General features: G+C 48.6%; 1 protein-coding gene across 1 annotated transcript in view; it reads left to right on the top strand.

Annotated features, from left to right (window-relative positions):
* Positions 1-22,881, top strand: part of FRMD4A (FERM domain containing 4A) — a 168,522-nt gene that overhangs the window by 21,262 nt on the left and 124,379 nt on the right. Inside the window, exons 2-3 of the mRNA XM_049624448.1 lie at positions 617-762; positions 13,719-13,811. Coding sequence (XP_049480405.1) covers positions 617-762; positions 13,719-13,811 — 239 coding nt within the window. The remainder of the gene's footprint in view (positions 1-616; positions 763-13,718; positions 13,812-22,881) is intronic.

The following is a 22,881-nucleotide window of genomic DNA, read 5'->3' as shown; positions in this document are numbered from 1 at the left end:
GGGAGAGAGAACCCCAAGCAGGCTCCGTGCTGTCAGCGCAGAGCCAGATGCAAAGCTCGAACTCAGAAACTGTGAGGTCATGACCTGAACTGAAACCAAGAGTCGGTGCTTAATCGACTGAATCACCCAGGAGCCCCAGTTGACAGAGATGTTTAAAAAAGAGTTTATGATAAATAACACTCTCATCTAAAGACTTCTCCTTTGGAAAGGCAGCTGGAGGGTGAGTTTGTAATTTTTCTTCAATTCTACTGCCCAGGTTCTTTGACCTTAATTTTAACATTCCTGGAGGGAGGGTACTTTTATTGTTTGGATTTAAAACTGTGGAGCTTAGGGGCGCCTGGGTGGCTCAGTCGGTTGAGCGTCCGACTTCGGCTCAGGTCATGATCTCACGGTCTGTGAGTTTGAGCCCTGCATCCAGCTCTGTGCTGACAGCTTGGAGCCCGGAGCCTGCTTCAGGTTCAGTCTCCTTCTCCCTCTGCCCCTTCCCATGCTCTGTCTCTCTCTTTCTCTCTCTCAAAAATAAATAAAACCTTTAAAAAATCACTTGCATTGATGTCCTTGAGCTTTGAGACATTCCATTTAAAAAATTACATCAACCTGAGATTGTGTGTCTGAGGATGAGTCACCTCTACTCACTCGTCCCTTTTCCGTCTCATTCTCCCTCCAGCCCAAGCTTTTGGCCAAGGAGCTCCTGGACCTCGTGGCATCGCACTTCAACCTGAAGGAAAAGGAATACTTCGGAATAGCCTTCACAGATGAGACGTAAGTGCTACCCCAAGCCCTCGGATCCTACAGGGAAAGTCCCAGCTGTCAACAGCGGAATCTGCTTGCAGGCCGCTTGGGTCCCGCGGTATGGGGTCAGTCCAAGTTCATCATCCAAATTTCAAAGACCTTGTGATCATGCCTGGAACGGCCAAAGGATATAATTAGGGTGATGCTAATATAAAATTATTAGGTAAACTAGTTCTCACAGTCAAGCAGGTTCGTGTTCAGAACTGAATTGTGTATTTTTTCTAAAGTGGATTCGAATGGGTTTGTTTCCTATTAAAGTTAAATGAAAACTTCTGGAAATTAAATATTTTCTCTCCAGTGTTAGAGTAACAATAACAGGAAATGAATTTGATGATAAATTCAAATGAAAAGTATCTGTGCGTTTCACTGTCTCGGCTGAAGTCGAATATAAAAATCGAAAATTCGTATCATCCCTCTGGTGAAAAGTACATTTGTTTTCAGTGGTTTTCAATTTGGCTCTGTAAAGTGGCATTTTGCAACACAAGTAAGAAATATCTTTACTAAAATTTCAATTTCCTTCTTTTTTTTTTTTTAATTTTTTTTTAACGTTTATTTATTTTTGGGACAGAGAGAGACAGAGCATGAATGGGGGAGGGTCACAGAGAGAGGGAGACACAGAATCTGAAACAGGCTCTAGGCTCTGAGCTGTCAGCACAGAGCCCGACGCGGGGCTCGAACTCACGGACTGCGAGATCATGACCTGAGCCGAAGTCGGACGCTTAACCGACCGAGCCACCCAGGTGCCCCTCAATTTCCTTCTTAATGTACTCTTTGCAAAAGAGAGTACCAGCACAGATTCCTAGAGAAGATGCAAAAAAGGAAATGGTTCATGATCTTCTTCCCCTTTGTGTACACACACACACACACACACACACACACTCTTTCTCCTCCGAATATTTGGAATTACAGAGATGATTTCCTAGAATACTGGCAGATAAGGGTTAGGTGAGTCACTGGACAAGACAGTACAGGGAAGGCCAGGCCCCACCAATCAAGATGGTGCCATCAAGGCCAGACAAGTTCAGAAGCCGGGACAGGAGGCGCCCACATTGGGATGAGCATAGGTCGTCAGCTGTATCTGCACATGGGTACATTTAGCCTCAGGAGCTGGCCATCTGATTTATTACCTGAATCGGACAGCGTGAGTCAAAGGGCACATAAACTAGGACCATCTTGGACTGAACTGGAACATTTGCCTTCCACACTGGCAGCATTTCAGGCAGAGGTGTGAGCAGGTTGCAGGCGTGGGGAGCAGAGCCACACGGTCCTCAGGAAAGCCGGGCGGAGCCAGGTCAGCCTGTCTCCTGGAGCCCGTAGGGAACTGAGCAGGAAGGAAAGCCGGAGTGTTAGTCCTGGTCTAGAATGATCACTGGGCCTGGAAGTAGGACCAGTAAGCACGGCTGGGAGCTGGAGGGTTCTGGTGGGAAGGAGCCAGCCCGGTAAGAAAACAAATCCTTTAAAACAAATACACACCGAGAGCGTCCACTTTCACAAATGCAGATGTTTTCTGCCCCTTTTCCTGAGAATCACTGTGAAACCCTCTAAATTGCTTTTCATGCATTTCACTAATTAGAAGGAAACCAGAAGTTCCAATTAATCATATCCCATTGTTCACGTTGCCCAAGTATGTTTACTCTTGTTAAAACATCCGTGAACTCTCCATGAGTCCCAATTAGACTTCCCTTTTGAATAAACAAGAATCATAGAATGAGCATGTCGTGCCAGGCCAACGAGGAGGAAATACTCCTGTTGAATGTTGCACATCACTGCCTGAACAGCACGGGCTGGAAGGAAGGTAGAAAGTCACCCTCCTCCCGAGAGAGAGGACAGCACAAAGCCGCACGGTGCCGAAAGGACAGTGGGATCAAACAGGGCAGTGCACTTGGCCTATCAAACGGCCCGTCTGTCGTGGGACTTCGCGTTCCTGGTTCTCTGGGCTGCCCAGGAAAGCGTGAGTGTGCCCCTGCGTGTGTAAGTGTGAGGCCAGGCTGGCAGAAAGCGTCCTGCTCCCCTTGAGTGATGGGATCGGAGGCAGTCCTGGGGAGGATGTGAGCCATCCTCTGGCATGGGCAAGGGAGAGCGTAGCTGTCACCATCCCCTTCACCCGAGGCCGGGTAGGAGGGCCCATCCAGCGAGTGTAGGAGTGGGAGGCAGCTGGCAGGAGCTCCGTGGGCGAGGACCGCGGCTGCCAGGTGGGCCTGACTCACTGGGAGTCGGCCAGTGCCAGGGGCCCCATGAAAATCAAGAACAGGGGCCCCCAAGGGACCGGGACAAGGAGACAGAAACAAAAGAATAGCCATGACTCAGGGCATAGTCAGCTGTGGCCTGGCAACACCTGGGGCCAACAGATGGCAGCTGATGTCCTCATTCATTATCGGAACTTTTGTCCTTTTTCCTGGTAGGAAAGAGGTCAGCTACCACCAGAACGTAGTGCCTGTGGCTGAGACCCGGCCTCGTTGGTGGTCATATGAGGTCATATGCCTCACTCTGGGTGCTTCCAGACTAACACAGGCTCTTTAATAAAGTGTGTGTCTGAATTGTGGGTGTGTACTCTGATGTGGAGTGTGTGTGTGTGCGCACACGCGTGTGTGTGTGTGTGTGTGTGTGTGTGAGAGAGAGAGAAAGATTTATGCAGGTGCACACTGTGTCTCTTATAACAAAATGAAATTGAAGTTTTATCTTTTATTACAGCCCATGGTATACTCCGTGGGTTTGCATATTTCCTAATGCAAACCCAGCAAGACTAACATTTGGAAAGTGCTTATGAGCCATAAAGTTCTGTACCCAGTGCAAGGTACCACGGGCCCTATCATGATTCCTTACGGTAGAATATATGACTTGTAGGTCGTATGTTGCCCCTGAGCCCTTTAAATTTTTTTTTTTAACGTTTTTTATTTATTTTTGAGACAGAGAGAGACAGAGCATGAAGGGGGGAGGGGCAGAGAGAGAAGGAGACACAGAATCGGAAGCAGGTTCCAGGCTCTGAGCCATCAGCCCAGAGCCCGACGCGGGGCTCGAACTCAAGGACCGTGAGATCGTGACCTGAGCTGAATTCGGACGCTTAACCGACTGAGCCACCCAGGCGCCCCAAGCCCTTTAATATTAACTGCCGTTGATGACATTTTGTAGGATCTGGATGGGGCTGGAGAAGAGCTACATAAAAGCAAAATGAAGACAGGAGATTGGAAGTTTCTCTAAGCTTTTCTCACACCATAAGTTGTATCCTTTAATAAGGTGCCTAAGTCCACAGGGCACGACTTTGTGCCAACAGATATTTAATATTGTCAGCTAATCCGCACTTGTGCAGTGTTAGCACTAGCTTCGCCTTGTCCTCTTCTAATCCAACTCCAACTTTTTTATTTTGAAAGAATTAGGTTCATAAGAGTTGGCAAAGTTAGCACAGAGTTCCCGTATACCCCTCACCCAGCTTCCCCAAATGTTAATAGCTTACCAACTGTGTTACATTTCTCAAAACAGAGAGATTACCATTGGTGCTAGTTTACTATTGTTATTGGTACTAAACTATAGACTTCATTTAAATTTTACCAGTTTGCACCAATGCCCTTTTTTCTTTCTGTTCCAGGACCCAGTCGCATTTAGTCCCCTTTTATTTTATTTTACTATTTGTTTGTTTGTTTGTTTGTTTGTTTGTTTTAAGGAGGCTCCACACCTAGGATGGAGCCTAATGTGGGGCTTGAACTCACGACCCCGAGATCAAGACCTGAGATCAAGAGTCAGGTGCTTAACCGACTGAGCCACCCAGGTGTGCCTCCCCCGCCCCCAACACACCTTTTATTTATTTATTTTTTATTTTTTTTAACGTTTATTTATTTTTGAGACAGAGAGAGACAGAGCATGAATGGGGGAGGGTCAGAGAGAGGGAGACACAGAATCGGAAACAGGCTCCAGGCTCCGAGCGGTCAGCACAGAGCCCGACCCGGGGCTTGAACTCACGGACCGTGAGATCATGACCTGAGCCGAAGTCGGCCGCTTAACCGACTGAGCCACCCAGGCGCCCCCACACCTTTTATTTTTTAATGACTATCACAAAGAGTTATCCATGGTCATCTGTAAATGGCCTGAATGCTGGTGATCCAAACAATGACATTTTGGCAGCCTTTAAAACATTCTGAAACAACCTAAGAGCCCAGCCTCAATTTGGTCTTAAAATAATTATGTTTTGCTAGAGTCACAGTTCTCAGCTTTAACTGCACACTGGCGCCTAACAGGACATTTTATAAAATCCCGGTGCCTGGCCCCCACCCCACCCCCATATTCTGATTTAATTGGTCCGGCTGTGGCCTAGGCATCAAGATCTTTCAAAGCTCTGCCATTGATTATTTAAAGTTGCCAAGTTTGAAAACCCCTGTTCTAGAAAGACAGGAAAGTTGGTGTGAATTTTCTCTGCTTCCTCCTATTATCCAAGAAGAGAAGCCGAGTTCACTCACGCTTTGAATATCTGGGGCCACATATGACCAATTATGTCATGAAACACGCCAGGGACCTACACAATTACAGGCTCCCTCCATCCCGGGGAGACTCGGGAAACCTAACGTTTAAGAATAAACTCATTCAGATGTAGTGTTTCCATGAGCACGTATGGTATAACTGAAATGTTCATTTATCAGTCATTGGCGCCATCATTTCAGGAATGTTCTTTATACATTTTATTTTTGACTTATTTCCTTGCTGTTTTAACACCAAAGTTTTGTTTGGTGTTTTGTTTTTGCTTTCAGAGCCCGTGGTTCTGGGTTACATAATTTAAATCAGTAAAGCCGTGTTTTTTAGTTATCTGATCTGTTTTCCATCAGCATTTTGTTTCCTCTGTTTGGGTTCCTTTTTATAGAAAAATAGTCTTGTTGAGGTATAATTGGTATACAAAGAACTATACATATTTCACGCGTGCAATTCTGTGATTTTGGACTTATGCCAACATCCTTACCACCCAAGTGTTTAATTTTTTTGGTTAACTTTTACATTGTAAATTGGTGACAGAGGATCCCATCATCAAAAGCTCCAAATAACTTTTATCCTAGGGATGCCTGGCTGGCTCAGTAGTTAGAGCCTGTGACTCATGATCTCGGGTTCGTGAGTTCAAGCCCCACAGTGAGCACAGTGCATACTTACAAAAACGATACTATATTTTAAAAAACAACTTTTAGCCTCTTTCACAGAAATGGTCAAGCATACCCCAAGCTGAAGGAATGATTTTCAGAGTATATTTAAATTTTAATTTGAATCTCCTCTGATAAATATTAAGAATGGTGTGTCAGATGCAGTAAATGAGTGTTCGTGTCCTGAAAACCTTGAGGTAGTATTTAGGAAGCTGAGGGGGAAGGAAACGTGTTTTTAGTCATCATTGCACATTTTAAGAGCCAGGTACGGCTAGAATGTATTTTCACATACCAATTAAGAAAATGACTAGTTCTCAGCCTCTTATTTAATCACAGACCCCCTTTGAAATTTGTTAACAAGTTACATTCCATTGCCTCCACCAAAGTTTATACACATAATAATTTATGCTTAAATTTTAGAGGGTTCACAGACACCATGAAGCCAGAATCCTAGCATAAGAACCAATTAAGGATTTTTTTTAACAACATGCTGTGTTTCAATTGATCACATCATTGATTGGTACTGTTTGCAGAGTCTGATTTGCCCAAATAATTTAGGTCTAAAGCGTCCGACTGGAAATGCATTGGTGGTCTCAGTGCTGGGACAGTGGGGAGACTCCTGTGCTCTGTGGTGTCCTTGAGTTCTTACTGTTGTTACTGACATTGGCGGAGGCATCTGAGAAGGGTCTAGCTGATGAGCATTCGCTTTCAAGCTTATCTACAATTTTAAAATAGAGGGGACGCCTGGGTGGCTCAGTCGGTTAGGTGTCCAACTTCAGCTCGGGTCATGATCTCGCGGTTCACGAGTTCGAGCCCCACGTCAGGGTCTGTGCTGATAGCCCAGAGCCTGGAGCCTGCTTCGGATTCTGTCTCTCTCTCTCTCTCTCTCTCTCTCTCTGCCCCTCCCCAACTTGTTCTCTGTCTCTGTCTCTCTCTTTCTAAATAAAATAATCATAAAAATAAAGCAGGAAAGCAGCTTTCCAATTGCAGGAAGATACAGCTCTGGGAAAGTAATTTTAGAAATCGGTTTGCAAATTCCCATTCATTAAATGCTCTGTCCCAGGAGACTGGGGAGAAAAATCAGTGCCAGGACTTCTGTGCTTGGGTCGTAACTGCTCCTCCTGGGAACCTGCATTCAGCGCTCATCACTACCTTGGCGATAGCCCGTGTAGACATCAGACATATGGCAAACCACACTACCTTCTATTTAGTGACCAGAGAAGGGCTTTAGGACTCTTGCTGTGTGCAGCTGAGTTAAATAAAAAAGAATGGGGCGATCTGAGGAGGACTTAGGGATCCATGCTTCCTCCTGACCTTTTCATTCCCAGTGTGAGCTCTATGGTGGAGCTCAGATCCTGGAGGTAGGCGAACAGTAAATTCAACTGTGGAGACTGTTTAGGGCAGGAGCAATAGTCTATACGTGGATGGCAGTCTCACACCGACAACCATATTGATCGATGGGGCATATGTGACGCTGACGTAGTCGTTCTTTAACCGGTGTTTGTTTAGCATCCACTGTTAAGCCCTGGAAATACAGAAATGACTAGCCTTGACCTCTTGTAGGGCTTGTATTTTTAGTTTAGGAGGTAAATAATCACATATAATGTAGGAGGTGCTATAAAAGAAAATTTGGAACAGACTTAAGAGAACATAGTATAGCAAACACTTCCTCCATAAATAAAAAAAAAAAAATCAAACCCATAAAGTCAGGGACTGAACAGCTCATTATTTACTCATCTGTTTTTCTTGATGTGCATCTTAATTTCCCTCTCTCTCTCTCTCTCTCTCTCTCACACACACACACACACACTCACTCACACACTTGAAGGCCACTGCTTGAGAGTTTCTAGCTAAACCACTCGCCCTGAGCTGTCCTCGATGAGAACACATATTTCCAACAAAGGATACGAACTAGCTCAACATTCTTCCGTTTGAAGAGAGCTCTGCCCACTCCCCCCCATCCAGTGAGGTCTGTAAGAATTTCATGCTCTTGCCGTTGGCCTTCTTTGGAAGCTCATCCCATGGGAGATGACCTGTCTACAATAAAGACCTCCCAAAGGCACAGCATATTGTTCTTCCTGGGGGTCCAAAAAGCCATCAGCTCAGAGGGACTTTTCATACACCTCCACCCTCCGGTAGCACTGTATAAACAAAGCCCTCCTTAGGGCCTTCTCTATTGAAGGTGTCAACCCTCCTACCAAAAATCCATTTGTATTATATGTAGAAGCTAAGAGCAGTGTGTTAAATGAATGCACCCAATTTCCGTTGCCCGGAAGCCGTTGCATATTTATTACTGACCCAACGGTTTGACCTTCTGCCACCGTAAACCAAATGAGTGTTATCTTGCTCAGCTTTAAAGATAGTTATCAGCCAAGCAGTAACATAAATACTCTGAGTGTCTGCTGGGCATTTTATTTTTTTATTTTTTTGCTTTGTTATTGGTAAATGCTCTGATGCGCATTCCCAAATGAAAAATCAATGGGAATAATGAAAACCAAGCTATCAGACATCTCTTAATTAAACTGAATAGAGAAAATGGTCCTTTGACCTATTTGTTCCCCATCCCACCCTGACTTCAAGAGAAAAGAAATATTTGAGGAAGGGACTTGGTGCCGAGACGGTGGGGTGTCACCTAGGCAGTGAAACGTCCTGCACGGTGAGGAGTCCTCGGTACTGGTGGCTGTAGCAGATGTGACTTTGAACCAAATACGAGAGCAGAAGATATGTTCACAAACCCAAAATGGCGGCCTGGAGTTTCCAGTTTACGTTTTAATCCGTCTTTTAGCTTCTGCCCAGATATCAGGCAGTTATCATAAGGGACCTTGGATGAGTCACCTGTCCCTTTAGTCTTGCCTTTGTAAGCAGCTTGCAGCGAGGAGATTTTTGCAGGCCCTTAGAATGGAGTGGGCCGGCTTTCTTCCACCTAGGGTCCCAGGGCTCCGGGTGCGGGGACCTCCACCTGTCCGTGGTTATCAGAACTCCGCATGTGTGTGCGTCAGGCCACACATCCCTCAGTTGTGGGTTGAGGAGTTCAAGTAGAAGAAGTGGAGAAAAGGAGTTCATTTTTCCTCAGAGGCTGGCTATTCAATTTGGGTGGATTCTGGCCTTCTCGTTCTCTCTGCTTCCTGACCGTTTTCTTACTTTCTAGCTATTCAGTTGCTTGGTAACTGCGAAATCAATATATGGCTGCAAAGAAAGGAATTTCCAATTAAATAAACCGCCATTCTTTAAAAAAATATTTAAGGGGCGCCTGGGTGGCTCAGTCGGTTAAGCGTCCGACTTCAGCTCAGGTCACGATCTCGCAGTCCGTGAGTTCGAGCCCCGTGTCGGGCTCTGGGCTGATGGCTCGGAGCCTGGAGCCTGCTTCCGATTCTGTGTCTCCCTCTCTCTGCCCCTCCCCCGTTCATGCTCTGTCTCTCTCTGTCTCAAAAATAAAACGTTAAAAAAAAAAAATTAAAAAAAATATTTAATGTGAGGCCGCCTGGGTGGCTCAGTCAGTTAAGTGTCTTGACTCTTGGTTTGGGCTCAGGTCATGATCTCATGGTTTGTGGGTTCAAGCCCCCTATCGGGGGCCCCATGCTCTCAGCACAGAGCCTGCTTGGGATTCTCTCTCCCTCCCTCTCCCCCCTGCCCCCCGCCTTGTGCACTTGCTCTCTTGTTCAAAATAAATAAACTTAAAAAAATGTAATGGGAGGAATGAAATTAGAGAGGGAATCTCTTCCTCAGTTGTCTTCTCTTAACACAGATGAAGAAGGGCAGGTAGCAGCCTCAAGAGTCGTGTCCACGTAACACCCGCGTCTGTGTCTCCTCGTGGACGGCGTCCCCACTTGGGGGCTCTTCACCGGGTGAATCCCTCATTCCCCCTGAGACCCGAGTCGAATCCCCGGCAGCCCGTGTGGTCAGTAATGTTGGGCCATTGGGCTGGGCTGTGGATTGGTCTTGTGAGGGTCCTTGTTTAAAAAGATGGCTCCTGCCAGACCCTCGATCACAGATTGTTGTCAGGCAAGAGATTAAAATTTAACTCTGCCTGGGCGGCGGGTGGATCGCTCTTCTCATTTTTCTCAGATTCTCTGGTAGTTTGGCATCCATACGTTCCAGAGCCAAACAGCCAAAGCTGTTGGCATCTCCCCTGTGACCCAGAGCCCAGCCCTGTGAACCAGCTTCTTTATAGAACTCTCGCACGCCGAGCCAGGACTGTCCCTGCCCTTAATTAGTTCAGGGCCCGGGACCAGACGGCTGGGGACAGCCCCGATGCCTCAGAGCCTGCCAGGATCATTGAAACCAGCCAACCCGAAGCCATTCCCCCTGCCCTGTCTTGCCTTTCCCATGGAAACCCCACTAAGGCTCTGAGTTCTCCTTATTCCTTGTCTGCCTCGTAACCAACATGGGGGCCTCCCCCCCCCCGTGGGCCTGCGTGGCCTGGTGTGCCTCTCATTGCCAGGGGAGCTCTGGATAACATTCAGCTTGGTTTTCAGCGGCGTTGACCTCTGCGTTGCCTCTAGGTCACCTTCGTAAACTGAGTTGCAGGCACAAACCCATTTCGGTGGCAGTCATCCCATCGAGGAGCACCTGCCTTTGAGCACCTAATACTTGTCAGACACTGTGCTAGGTGGTGGGGATGACTTTTTTTTTTAAGGGTTGAAAACTTACCCCTTAGAGGTAAGGTTTATATATTTTACATGATTGCATAAGAGTGTGCTGAATGCTTTGTAGATGACATGAACAGAACCCTGGAGAAGTTTGAAAGAAACCCCAGATTGAAGCAACGAAGGGAGACTTCTCTGAAAGACCGGAACTCAGCCTTGAACAGTGGCTAGTGTTTGGATAATGAGGATGGAGAGACTATTCCAATGAGGAGAAACAGCATGATGAGAGTCATAGTATAGAGCATGCATATAGCATGTGTTTGCAGGAGACTGAGCCTAAAGAGAAGATTCTGGGAGATTTTAGACACTTTCAGAGGCAGGAAGAGAGTGGCTGGAACTTATGAACCAATTATTAGGGGTAATATTTGTGTTAACACCTTCTGCTGATCACACACACACTTCTACCTTATGAGGTAGGTCTCTGTTTTTCAGATTTAAAAGGCCTGTTGGGAGACAGTATACTCAGAGAAAGTTCCGTGGGGTGAGGAAAATACAGCAGCTTGTATGCCCGGGATGGGTGCTCCAGAGGGGAGCTCAGCTCAGGCTGGTGTGTGGTGTGGGAAGGTGGGTCAAGGAAGGTTTTCGGGGGGAGGACACAGGAAGGCTGGGTCTTGAAGGGTGGGTCAGCCTTCACTTGGTGAGGAAGGAGGGGAAGGACATTCTACAGAGGAAGCAATATGAGCTAAGGCACAGAGGTTTGAAACAACATGGCCCCGTGGGGCATTATCTGCATCTCAGGTATGACCTTGGCACCCAGGCCCTCTGTTTCCAGATCCCATGTTCTAGTCGGATGGGAATTTATTCCACCTTTCTGGAAGAAGTCGATCCAGTCATTTGGTTTCGGAAACTTCCCCCCCCCCCGCCCCGTTATTTTCTGTCCTTACTCAGAGAAGAGTAACCAAAACCGAAAGGTAAAGGTAATGGGAAAAAAAGAAAATGTTTTTCTAGGTGGAGATCCTTAGGAGGGAAAAGAGCCAGAGTTCCCCAGGTGGACGCTCTTCAGAAGCAGATTCCAATGCCCTCTCTCGAGCCACGGCCATGGGCTTCATTGAGAGAGGGATTTTGTGCAAAAGGTGCAGCCTGAATGAAGTCTTCAAATGGAGGTGGAAACCTCTGGCGTGTTGCCCGCCTTGCATTTGTTGGAAGCAAGCAGAAGCTTGGAAGAGCGAGCCTTTTAATACCCTGAGTCAGGCAACGTTTGTCTCCCTTTATCCACGTAGTGAGTCCAGCCTTTCACACATGGGCGTGTATCATAAACGTGTTCCACAGCATCAGGCACCTTGAGGAGGTTTTGTGTATCAGTTGGGTCTATTCGGCACGAGCTTCCTGAGTAACTGTGATTATAGGACGCTGTCCTGCAGGCTGGTACACTGAGATTGGGTCATGAGAGGGGAGGAGAAGGTGGACCCCTCTGCTCATACGTGCTCTGTGGCTTTGCCTCACTCTGCAAAGCCCACTGTCCTCAGCGGGGCCTCCCAGGCCCTTCCCTCATCCCTTTCTACTCACAGAACCCCAACACGTCAGATTTCTTCCCACCTCAGGGCCTTTGCACGTGCTGGCCGCACTGCTTGGAACATGATTCCTCTTCTCTTCACTAAGTTGAGTCTTACTGTTTTTCAAATCTCACTGAAACGCCAGGCAGTGCTTCTAAGATCCCAGACTCCATCAGGTCCTTACATGTTCTCGTTACTCATGATCCTTGTACCGTAGGTGTTGGGTCCTAATACCATCCCGATTAGTAATTCTGCAATTAATCGGAACAGTGGTTGTCTGTCTCCCTACGAGAATATAATCGTGAGGGGAATAGGGATCATGTCTATTTGGTTCACTGCTGCATCTGCAGATCCTTTTTCAGAGAAGGTGATTAATTAATATTTACAAAAAGGAAGAAGAAAGGGAGAGAGAGAGAGAAGGAAGAAGCACACAAGCGACTCCATTTGTGTGTCATCAGATGTCTCTGTGGTTCGCTGTTTAAAATGGCTTTAACGAGGTATAATTGACATGCAATAAACACACGTTAAAGAGTACAGTTTGATAAGTTTTGACATGTGGCTGCACCCATGAAACCATCACATCAAGATAGTGAACATGTCCATCATTCCCAAAAGTTTCCTCTTGCCCCCCTAAGAGCCCTCCCTCCCACCTCCCGGGCAACCAGCGATGCACCGTCTGTCACTGGAGATCGGTTTGCACCTCCTGGGGTTTTATAAAGACATAAAATCCTTTTATGTGGCTTCTTCCACCCAGCGTCATTATTTTGAGATTCATCCATGCTGCTGTACGTCAGTAGCTCACTGTCTTTATTGGGGCAGAGTATTCCTTTCTGTAACTATGTGATGCTCATTCCCCTGTTGGTTTACATTTGGGTTATTACCAGTTTTGAGCTGTTGCACGTAAAGTGTCTGTAAATCTGTCTGTGAAGGTCTTGGCGTGGGTATAGCTTTCCTTTTTCTCAGGTAAATACCTAGGATCAGAATGTCATATGGTGGGTGTAAGTTTCATTTCTTTTTAAAGCTTATTTAATAATTTTTGGAGAGACAGCGTGAGCAGGGGAGAGGCAGAGAGAGAGGGAAAGAGAATCCCAAGCAGGCTCCGTGCTGTCAGCACAGAGCCCGATGTGGGGCTTGAACGTGAAACCACTAGATCATGACCTGCACCGAAACCGAGAGTCAGAGGCTTAACTCACTGAGCCTCCCAGGCGCCCCTCATTTTTAAAGAAATGGTCTGTGATTCACTTCTCACCCCGTTCTACTTCTAGCAAGATATTGTGAAGTTTGCTCACGTTTTCTAAAGTGGGTTTTGAGTCCTTCGGGAAAGGAAGCACTGAGGAGTGTGGTGGTGTTACATAAGGGAATTCAGAATGAAAGAGAGACAGACAGACAGAGAATGATTACATCTTCATTTCAGCACCAGCGAGGAAATGGATAGCCGGTCGCGAACCCCGACTTTCTGATTGCCATTCCCCTCCTTCATGTCACACAGTATCTGCCGCTGACTCAGTACTTCCCAGATAATTCCTGAAGGTTCTCCAAATATTGAAAACTTGGGAGGGAGGTGAAGGTCTGCGTTGATCTGTGATCCGGCCGTTCTAAGGCACACACACCTGTGTCACAAGAAGTTTCTGCAGACTCCAAAGTCCTAACCAATTTGTCTCTCTCCTCCTCAGGGGACACTTAAACTGGCTTCAACTAGATCGAAGAGTATTGGAACACGACTTTCCCAAAAAGTCGGGACCAGTGGTTTTGTACTTCTGTGTCAGGTAGGTGTTCATCCCCAACCTTTTGCTTCTTTTTTTCTTTGTCCAGAAAAGTCTGGGAGAGCAACATGGTTACAAGAAAGGGGAATCAAGTCCTGGTCCATTGCCAATGACAGAGGTCCCAGTATAGCTGCATTCCCAGGAGACGTGACCACAGGGCATGAGTGTCCAAGGCATGTCAGTGTCTGTGCACGAACACACGTGTTTGTGCTCTTGTGCTAAGATGCTTGTGTGGAATGAAGATAAGAGCCTTTTTTTTTTTTTTTGCTTTTTTTTTGTGGGGGAGGAGGCATATATCTTAAACAAAACTGAGCCTCCTATAAGAACACACCCTTAGATTATTGTTTTTGGCGGTAGTCATTTGGAGCGACATCACAAATGTCTGTCTCTTCTTTCCTTTTATCACATGTGGCACCTGGCCTCTTGAAACTTGCCTAGTTTATCCCAAGTAGGAATAGTTGAAATGCAGCCGCTCAGTGCCTTCCCTGGGAAGGGAAGATACGGCCTGATAAATTACCAGAAACAATGGGCATTTTCTGTTCGCTAATCTGTTGTAAGTTTTATTTGGGGACTGCGGAGAATATAATTTGCTTCTCATGGTTAACATTTGCAAACGTCTTTTTTTGAGACAGACAGAGAAGGCACAGGTGAGCAAGGCCAAAGAGAGAGAGGGAAAGAGAATCCCACGAGGGGCAGAGAGAGCAGAGAGAGAGAGAAGCAGGGTTCATGCTCCCCTGAAGTGGGGCTTGAGCTCACCTGATGCGGACTTGAACCCACGAACAGTGAGATCATGACCTGAGCTGAAGTAGGACGCTTAACTGACCAAGCCTTCTGGGCACCCCAACGTTTGCAAATGTCTTAGGAGGTCAGCTGGACTTCTCACCTTCGTTTGCAGAAGGAATTGGCAAGTCAGAGAGGGGGCCTTGTCACAGGTTCAAGGGCAGAGCCGGGATCTAAGTGTCCAAATCCAGCAGGAGCACCCAGTCCTTGGAGCCACCAGGCAGTTTCTGTGCAGAACCTTCATTGCATATAACTGCAGAGGCATTTGATCTCGAATGTCTCCATCTTCCAGTGAATACTTAACCGTACTGCCCAGTACATCTACCCCGTTCTTGTAAAATACGTTCACAGAAGTTCAAGAGCAGGACACAAACGGTTCGCGGTTCAGTTCTTCCTCAAGAGCATGGTCAGGGATGCCCTTTCAGACATAGGTCTCCCGATACTGCAGAAGACATCGGAGAGCCTAAAGAAGAGTTAAAGGGCCCGTTTAACAGGCGGGAATATGTATCTTTACCTCAGTGGGGGGAGCACGTTTAAACTTGGGTTTAATGCCCTTTTCATTCGCTTAGTAGCTGCAAACATACCACAGCTGATCTTGGCCGTTTCCATTACTGATGGGCGTGCTCTGGATGTCACAGTCTATTTGATGGTGGCCCACGTTTTCTCAGATAAATGGAAGAGTAACAGTAACAGTGCCACCAAAAGGGGAGGCAGCATCAGGCAAAGCTCAGTTGAATTTAAGCGTTTCATTCACCTGTAATCGAAGGTGGGTGAGTACCCTGGCCATATATCAGGATCTCTCCTCCTTTCCGCCGCTTTTCCCCAACATTAACCAGGAAGAGAGAATCCTGGGCTGGTTGCATATAGCTCTTTTTTGGAAGGGTCTGTCATGAGCTGAGTTATCGGTGGGTTTGGGGAACTGATCCTTGGGGGAGAGCTTGGGGCGCCATGAGATTGCCCAGGTGACACGTTTGTCACTGAGGATACCTGGGCTCTCCAGGCTGACTTCTGTCTGTGAAACCAGCTGCACACAGGAGAGCCACGGAGGTAGATTCCGTGCTAACCCTACGGAGAACCAAGAATGGACCCATCTTCCTACTTGACCGCAGCAGGCACCTCGCAGAACACTCCCAGGAAAAAGCTCTCCAAGTCCCCATTTAGGGACAGACCCCCAGCAGGATGCTGCCCACAAGCTGAGCTCCTTCTACGGCTCATCACAAAAGCTTCTCTTTGTGGAGAGCCTCCACTGTCTATGTCCAGGTACTTCTTGGCCACCCGAGGGCTTCAAACTCAGCAGGTCCAAAGCCAAACTCATCATCTTGATCTCCCCAGGCCTTCCGTGGTGCCTCGCAGCTGTGACATCATCTTCCATTCAGTTAAAGCCTATAGGCTTTAACCTTGAAGTCTTTCCTGTTCTTCAAATTCTTCGGTGCGTTAATCCCCCACTGCTGCTTCTGTCCCCCATCCTGTCCTCTCCTCTTTATTACCCGAACTCAGTCCCCCATTGCCTGTCGCTCGAACTATTGCAGCCACCTCCCGGGGTGGCTGTCACCTTGGCACCAGTCCCAGAAGATCCTGGCTCCCCGACCCCACCATCCGGAGGCCCCACTTTTCCGCTAGCTCAGCAACATAGCAGCAAAACACCAACAGTCTGTTTCCTCCAAGAGAGGAGGCGGGGTTCCCTCCTGCAGGTGAATTGCGCATTTATACTTGGATGCCTGGGAAGGATTCCCAGCTTAGGACTCGGTGCCTTTCCAGGGGTGCCCACAGGCTATCTTCTCCAAAGGAGTGATATGAAAAATTATCCTCATAAAAGACTCAGACCTTGGACTATGCCGGAGTCCATAAAGGGGCTCATGTCCAGCTGGGCAATTTCCCTGTGTGCTCGCACTGACCTTTCTCAACAAGAGTGCGCCCGCCGGAGCCCCAACCGTCAGTACACGTCAGTACACGTGCATGCCTGCGAGCGATCTCTCCAGCCACTCCTGGCCTTTCTCCTTTTGTTTAAACATCTATTGATTACATCTCTAGAATACGTCTTCCGTCAGCCTTCATGGAAAAGAATAAAAGCACCCAATAAAAGACCACGGAAAAGTAAGCCAAGATTTAGGAATTCATCCAGTGGAAATATTAACCCTGCACCACTGGGGATCTCAGTTTGGGCCGCCATCCCAGCATGGCTTATTATTTGGCAATTATATGTTCTTTTGCTGTAATGCATATTTAAAACATCTGTGAGAGAAAGGGCGGAATTATCACCTCCGTTCAACCGATTGTGAAAACTGAGACCCAAATGGATTAAATAACGTGAATTTGAACTCCGAGGATTCTGCTTCATCCTCTGAGCATGTCCTCCTGGCAGGGCCTGAAGCTGGTGTCCTGCTGCTATAGGGTCTCAGAATGGCAGGACAGAGGACTAAGAATCCGCCTTCATTGACCCGTGATTTAGCCTAGAAAGGACCTCGACCCTTGTCCTCCTCCGTCAGATCGCCGGGAGTGCTGATCACCGGGGCTTCTGAGCCTTAATAATTACCTAAGAAGGAAAAAGGTCAGAGGGAGGGGAAGTGTCCATTATTAAACACCCATGCGTTATTCCGGATGACGGTACATCTTCACAGCCCATGAGTGTTATTACTCCTAAAGACGGGGAGGTAGGGTTCAACGTGCTGATTCTCCCTCCCAACATGGCTGGTCAGTTATCAGCTCTGTGCACTTAGGTCTGACTCCAAACCTGGGCCCCTCCCCCCCATGCCACGCTGCTTCTCTCTCCACACGGGAGAAGCAACTCCGTGATTGCTTATCAGAGAGTCTATCAGGGCCACAGGCCCCGGGGTCAGGATCAATGACCTTGGTCCACCTCGTGTTCCATACTTGGCTGGGGCTTCAGAACCAGGGTCCATCTGCACAGATGGCGTCCGAGCTGGACGCACCCCCACTGGGTGAGAGGGCGCAGAGAGCAGCCCTGACATTGCGGATCTAGCCCTGCTGAACTCCCGAGTGTCCGTGGCAGGGTGACGGGAGGACGTCGGCCAGTAGCGGGTCGGTGGTGGGCTGGAATCTCCACATTGACGGAGGAAGGGGCATCGTAGACGGTAAAACAGGAGTTTGCCGAAGCTGAGATGTGTGCCCTTCGGCCCGCTTGAGAAACTCCTGCCATTTGCTCACCAGGGCGAGCTCCCGGGGGAAGGTGTTCTGTCCTGCACTGTGCTCTTTCCTCCCCTGTAAAGAGGACGCCACAGTCCCAGTGGCACCCTGAGCCGCATCGCTGTGGGGCCAGGAGGGCCAAAACCCACCCTCATTCCAGCTGCGGGGAGGGAGTGAGCTTCCCCCCCTGGGGACGCCGTGCCGCACGCCGACCGTTGGCAGTGGGTTCAGTTACTGGGGCACGGATGCCCACCCGGCACTTACTCTGTCGTGGGCGCTGTCTTAGGAGCTGAGGGTAGAGTGATGAGCGAAGCAGACAAGCCCCTCCCCTCGTGCACCTGCACGGCGATTTCCCCACATGCCCAGGCCCTCGCCGCCCTGCCTGTCCTCATCCCTGCCAGTTCAGCCCAAACCCTGTTATGCACCACTGCAACCTCTCCCTCGCCCGGGACCTCCCTTTGCTGCTGGTCACGTGCGCACACACACACACACACACACGCACGCACGCACGCCCTCGTGTGCACACGCACATACACACGCACGGAGCGGGGGGATCGGTTCAGTCCCGTATGTCTTTTATCTCTACCCCTGAGCTGCTGAGTGTGGTCTGGGGAGGGGGACCACACACCTGCAAGTTGGTGCAAGATTGCTTGTGACCAGCCTCACATAGACCGGCGCTGTTTCTGTCACTTGTGCCTGCGCAGGGCCCTCTACGTTGCCCTCTATGGCTTTTCCTCTTGCCACAGACTCCAACCCAGAAGCTCGCCCCTTGGCTCCAAGAAGGCGACTTGGCCTGTGATTTTGTGGAGGAAACGAAAGCCGGCCCAAGGGAGCTTCGTCGGCTTCCTGCCCCTTACTTGTACCCGCCATCTTTGCGGCCTCCTTCCTCACCCACTGCAGACGTGCTCCCGCACGTGCACCCCCTCGGAGGAAGACGGACCCTTATCCCAGCATCCGAGGCCGGCAGGTCCGCATGTGCTCCAGTTCTGGCCCCTTCCCATGACCTTGACTCTCGCCCCTGACAAAATACCCTCCCCGACTTGCATCCTCCGTCAGCGACGGCCCCCTTACTTCCACTCCTGTCCACAGCAGAGGTCTGGAAGGATAGGTCTGCCCTTGTCTGCTGTGTCCACGTCCACTGGCTTCTCGGCTGGTGGCTCCCACCGCCATGGTCACTGGGAGGTGTCTAGGCCCCCAGATTCCATGGGCGCTCCTCTGCCTGAATCGATGACGTCTTCATCTGTGTGACCCCAAACTCACTCCTCTTTCCGTGGCACCTCCTCATCTGCGTAATGGGCTTCACTGACACCCGGCGGGAAACTCCTCACTCTCACTGGTGTCCTTGCCTTCCTTTATTCACAAATTCCTCTCACTTCTGTGTCTTAAATAGGTCTCGTACCCACCACTAAACCTCTCCTGGTGGCAGCCCCTTCCAGTCTCCTATGCATTACCACTGAATATCTTTCCAGAATTCTCATCTGACTCCCTACTCAGAATTTTCCTGGCCTCCCGTTATCATGCTGCTGTCATTCAACAATGTCAACAATGTCATATTCAACATTCAACTACAGACCAGTGGTTAGGACCGTGAGACAAGCTCCGCAGATTTGAGAACAATGAGCCTCTGACCGTATTCACCAGGCAAGCTTAAGAAATAGGCCAAGAAAGGTTATAGGAAAAATATCCCTACACATCCAGGGAAATCTCCCTGTATTTTTGTGGGAATACGTTTGTGCTCAGAATGATTACTCCGTGTTTGGGCTGTTTTTTTTTAATTGTGTATTCTTCACCCGAGTGTCCCTGCAACTCCGATCATCCACGCTGTTTGTAGGAAAATAAACCGAGGTTAGGTTTGTCTCCTCAAACCGAGTTTCACAAACAATAAACTGAACTGAGCACAAAAAGAGAGAGAGAGAGAGAGAGAGAGAGAGAGAGAGAGAGATGATCCCAGGAAGCTTGAATCTGGGAGAGGGGATTTTACAGCCAAGTTTATGGCCTGATGGTTGGTGTCTTTCCTGGCTGGTTGAGACAAGCAACTCCTGTTTCTTGTCACCATAGTAACAATGACAGTATGGATCTAAAATGAGGTGCCTGCTAAGCAGAACTTGCTAGATCAGGTCTTTAAGGAAGCGCCCCCCTCCCTCCCCGCCCCAGTTGAGATTTTAGACCTGTTCAGATCCTAAATATCAGAGATATTTGGCCCCAGAAACTCACAACAGTATCAATTATCCTTTTCATTATGATCGCTCCTTTTTGCCACTAAAAGTCAGCGTTCCAAATGTGACATTTGTGTGTGCGTTAGGAAGTGAAATGAGTGGTCCATTTAACTAACACTTGCTGTAAATATTCGGTGATTCCCAAGTGCCAAAGGGAGAATGTGAGAGGGAAGAGGAGGAGCTGGGGGTGGGGGGGCAGGCAGAGGAGGAAACCTGACTGAGATCCCTGTGGTTGGACCCCATTCAAGCCGCCACGGTCTGAGGCGTCCACACGTTACAGGGGACAAGACTCCCCAAGGCTTCAGAACCTCTTGATTATTGTGTATGCCCAAACACAGAATAGCATAGCACACATTTATCCTAGTTCAGACCCTCTGATGAAACAGCTCAGGTCGGCATCTTCTGGGCCAGGTTGGGTGTGATGTTGCTTATGGAATTCGGGGAACAGACTCATCAAAGGTTGGCCCTTTGACTCAAAAAAAAAAAAGACCTAAGATTCAGTACTGCTAAATGTGCTGAAGAACACGTTTTCATGTGTAAGTTTTATTATTACTCAGATACAGTGAGGCCAGCACATCAGGGGTAGAGGAAGGAAGACGGCCATTGGAAAGATAGTTTGCTGTTCACAGTTCCCAAGAGGGGGGAGCAGGCCACACCAGACAGGGCTGCAGGGCCGCACAGGGAGACCCAGCGCTGGTCAGGAGGCAGATGGAGTGGGGGGGTGTGGGCAAGAGCCTTTGTTTTGTGGTTTCTCCAGGAAGGAATGGGTGAGGCAGGGTAGGCAGGTTTAGCACTGGCTACTTGGAATAATTTCAGTGGGCTTTGGGGCCTGAGGGCTGTCCAGAGTTGTCTGGCCCTGGCCCTGGGGTGATTAGGGCAGGAACTTAGTGCCCTGGGGTGTGAGCACCCCACAGAGGAGCAGGAAGGGTGTGTGAGCTCGGATTGGTCTGAAAGGTGAGCTCGCATCTCTAGGAACCTGTCAACCCCGGGAGGGGCTGTCCCTCCAGAGCCACCAAGGTCCCAGAAGTCTGAGCACCAAAAACCCATGGTTAATACAGAGCCAGGCTTGGAATTGTCTGCGGAGACCCTGTCAAATCTACAAGAAAGCCTTCAGTTCCCTGGGTTTACCCAGAGACCCGGAATTTTCTTTGTGAACCAGGTCTTGAAGGAAGCACCCCCCACCCCCCACCCAACTCCCCGCACTGGTAGTTAAAGAAATGCAACATCGCCACCTACTGCCAGAAAGGAGGCTCTCTCCTGAAAATCAAAAGGAACAGAACTGGTTTAAAAAAAAAAAAAAAATCCCTACTTTGTACCCAAACCATCAGTGTTTCCTGCTTCCCCAGAAGTTTCTTCTCCCTGTGCTCCCGCAGTTTGCCCTGAGCCTGGATTGAGATGTCCGAGGTCTGTTTTTCTCTGGGCATTTTGACTCGCAAGGCTTCCCTAGCACAGATGGCAAGTTCAGGATGAGTCAAATATCCAGGGTTACGGAATAATAATATGACAGGCCCGGGGCTCACAGTGCTTTCCAGGCTGTTTCTCGGTGATAAAGGTTAACAGGAAGCTGCTTTCCAGTTTCTGTCAAGAGGAGGTGGTTTATTTTCCTCATCTCAGAGTATATCGTTATTTCCTCTGCCTTCCTGCCCCTTGTACAGCCAGACAGCGGAGAACTCGGCGCAAACGAATGCTGTCGCAGAGAACAGGATTGGCCCTCTCTCCACTTTCCGTTGCTAGAGAGAGCAGGGTGGGGGGGAGCGTTGTGTTTTTCTCATACACTCTTGAGAAAATTGTCGGAGTTGGGGGGGGCAGTTAGTGAATGTCTTCACTCCTTAGTTCTCAAGAATTAAAACAAAAGCAATAAAGACATAAGGCATTTTGTCGGAAATTACGTTCTTTCAGACCCCATAGATTTAGACTCACAATTATTACGGCCGGTCTAAGGTCACTCACTGTCAGACTCAAGACACCTCTGCTGTTGTTCCGACTTTAAGATTCAAGGTGATCAGCAGCTTGCTTGTACAACTTCCCATGTTGTCAGTGAGCAAAGGGCAGAGGGGCAAGGCCTGGGGTGGAATGTCAGTGCCCCCCGGGGGCGGGGGGTGGATTTCCGGACGCCCAGGAATTGGTTATTTCTGAGGGCCTTCATTGTTCATTGCCCAGCTCACTGTCCCGTCCTGGAAATCCATTCAACTGCGAGTGGGGAGAAGTGAACTTGAAAGCAGGGTCTTTGGCCCACACTTACTTACTAAGCCCCTGTGTGTGTGCCAGGCGCTGTATTAGTGCTGGAGGTGCAAAAAAGCTCTCCAGGAGGCAGTAGTAGCCTAGAAAGAAGACGCCCCAGGGAACAGAAAAGTATGGCCTGCGGCAGCACCACGAGCAGAGGTGGAGCCCTTCCCCGAGGGCGTCTGCGGAGTCCCTGAAAACAAGGTGTTCTGGAGTGAGGGCAGAAGGGAGCAGGGGTGGTTGGGGTGTGGAGGGCGGTGCTTTCTGGGGTGAGAGCGGGTAGCTTGAACAAAACAAGATTCTTCTGTAACGTGCCATGCCTGCAAATTGGCCTCCCTCCCTTCCTCCCCTCTCCCTTTCCTTCCTTCCTTCCTTTCTTCTAATTTTGCTGTTGACCCTTCACAACAAATGTAGATTTTTTTTTTTTTATTAAATCAAATTTAACTTATTTTGCTTTAAGACTTAGAGTTTGTGGGACGCCTGAGTGGCTCAATCAGTTGAACGCCCAGACTCTTGATGTTGGCTCCGGTCATGATCCGGGGGTCGTGGGATCAAGCCCCCACATCGGGCTCTGTGCTCAGTGTGGAGCCTGCTTGGGATTCTATCTGTCTCTCCCTCTGCCCCTCTCCCCGGCTTGCACGCATGTGCTCTCTCTCTGAAATAAAAATAAAATAAAATAAAATAAAATAAAATAAAATAAAATAAAATAA

This window comes from Panthera uncia, chromosome B4 (assembly GCF_023721935.1).
Source record: "Panthera uncia isolate 11264 chromosome B4, Puncia_PCG_1.0, whole genome shotgun sequence".
NCBI lineage: Eukaryota > Metazoa > Chordata > Mammalia > Carnivora > Felidae > Panthera > Panthera uncia.
The sequence above is the reverse complement of the archived record's forward strand: the minus strand, read 5'-3'. Positions and strand labels throughout refer to the sequence as shown.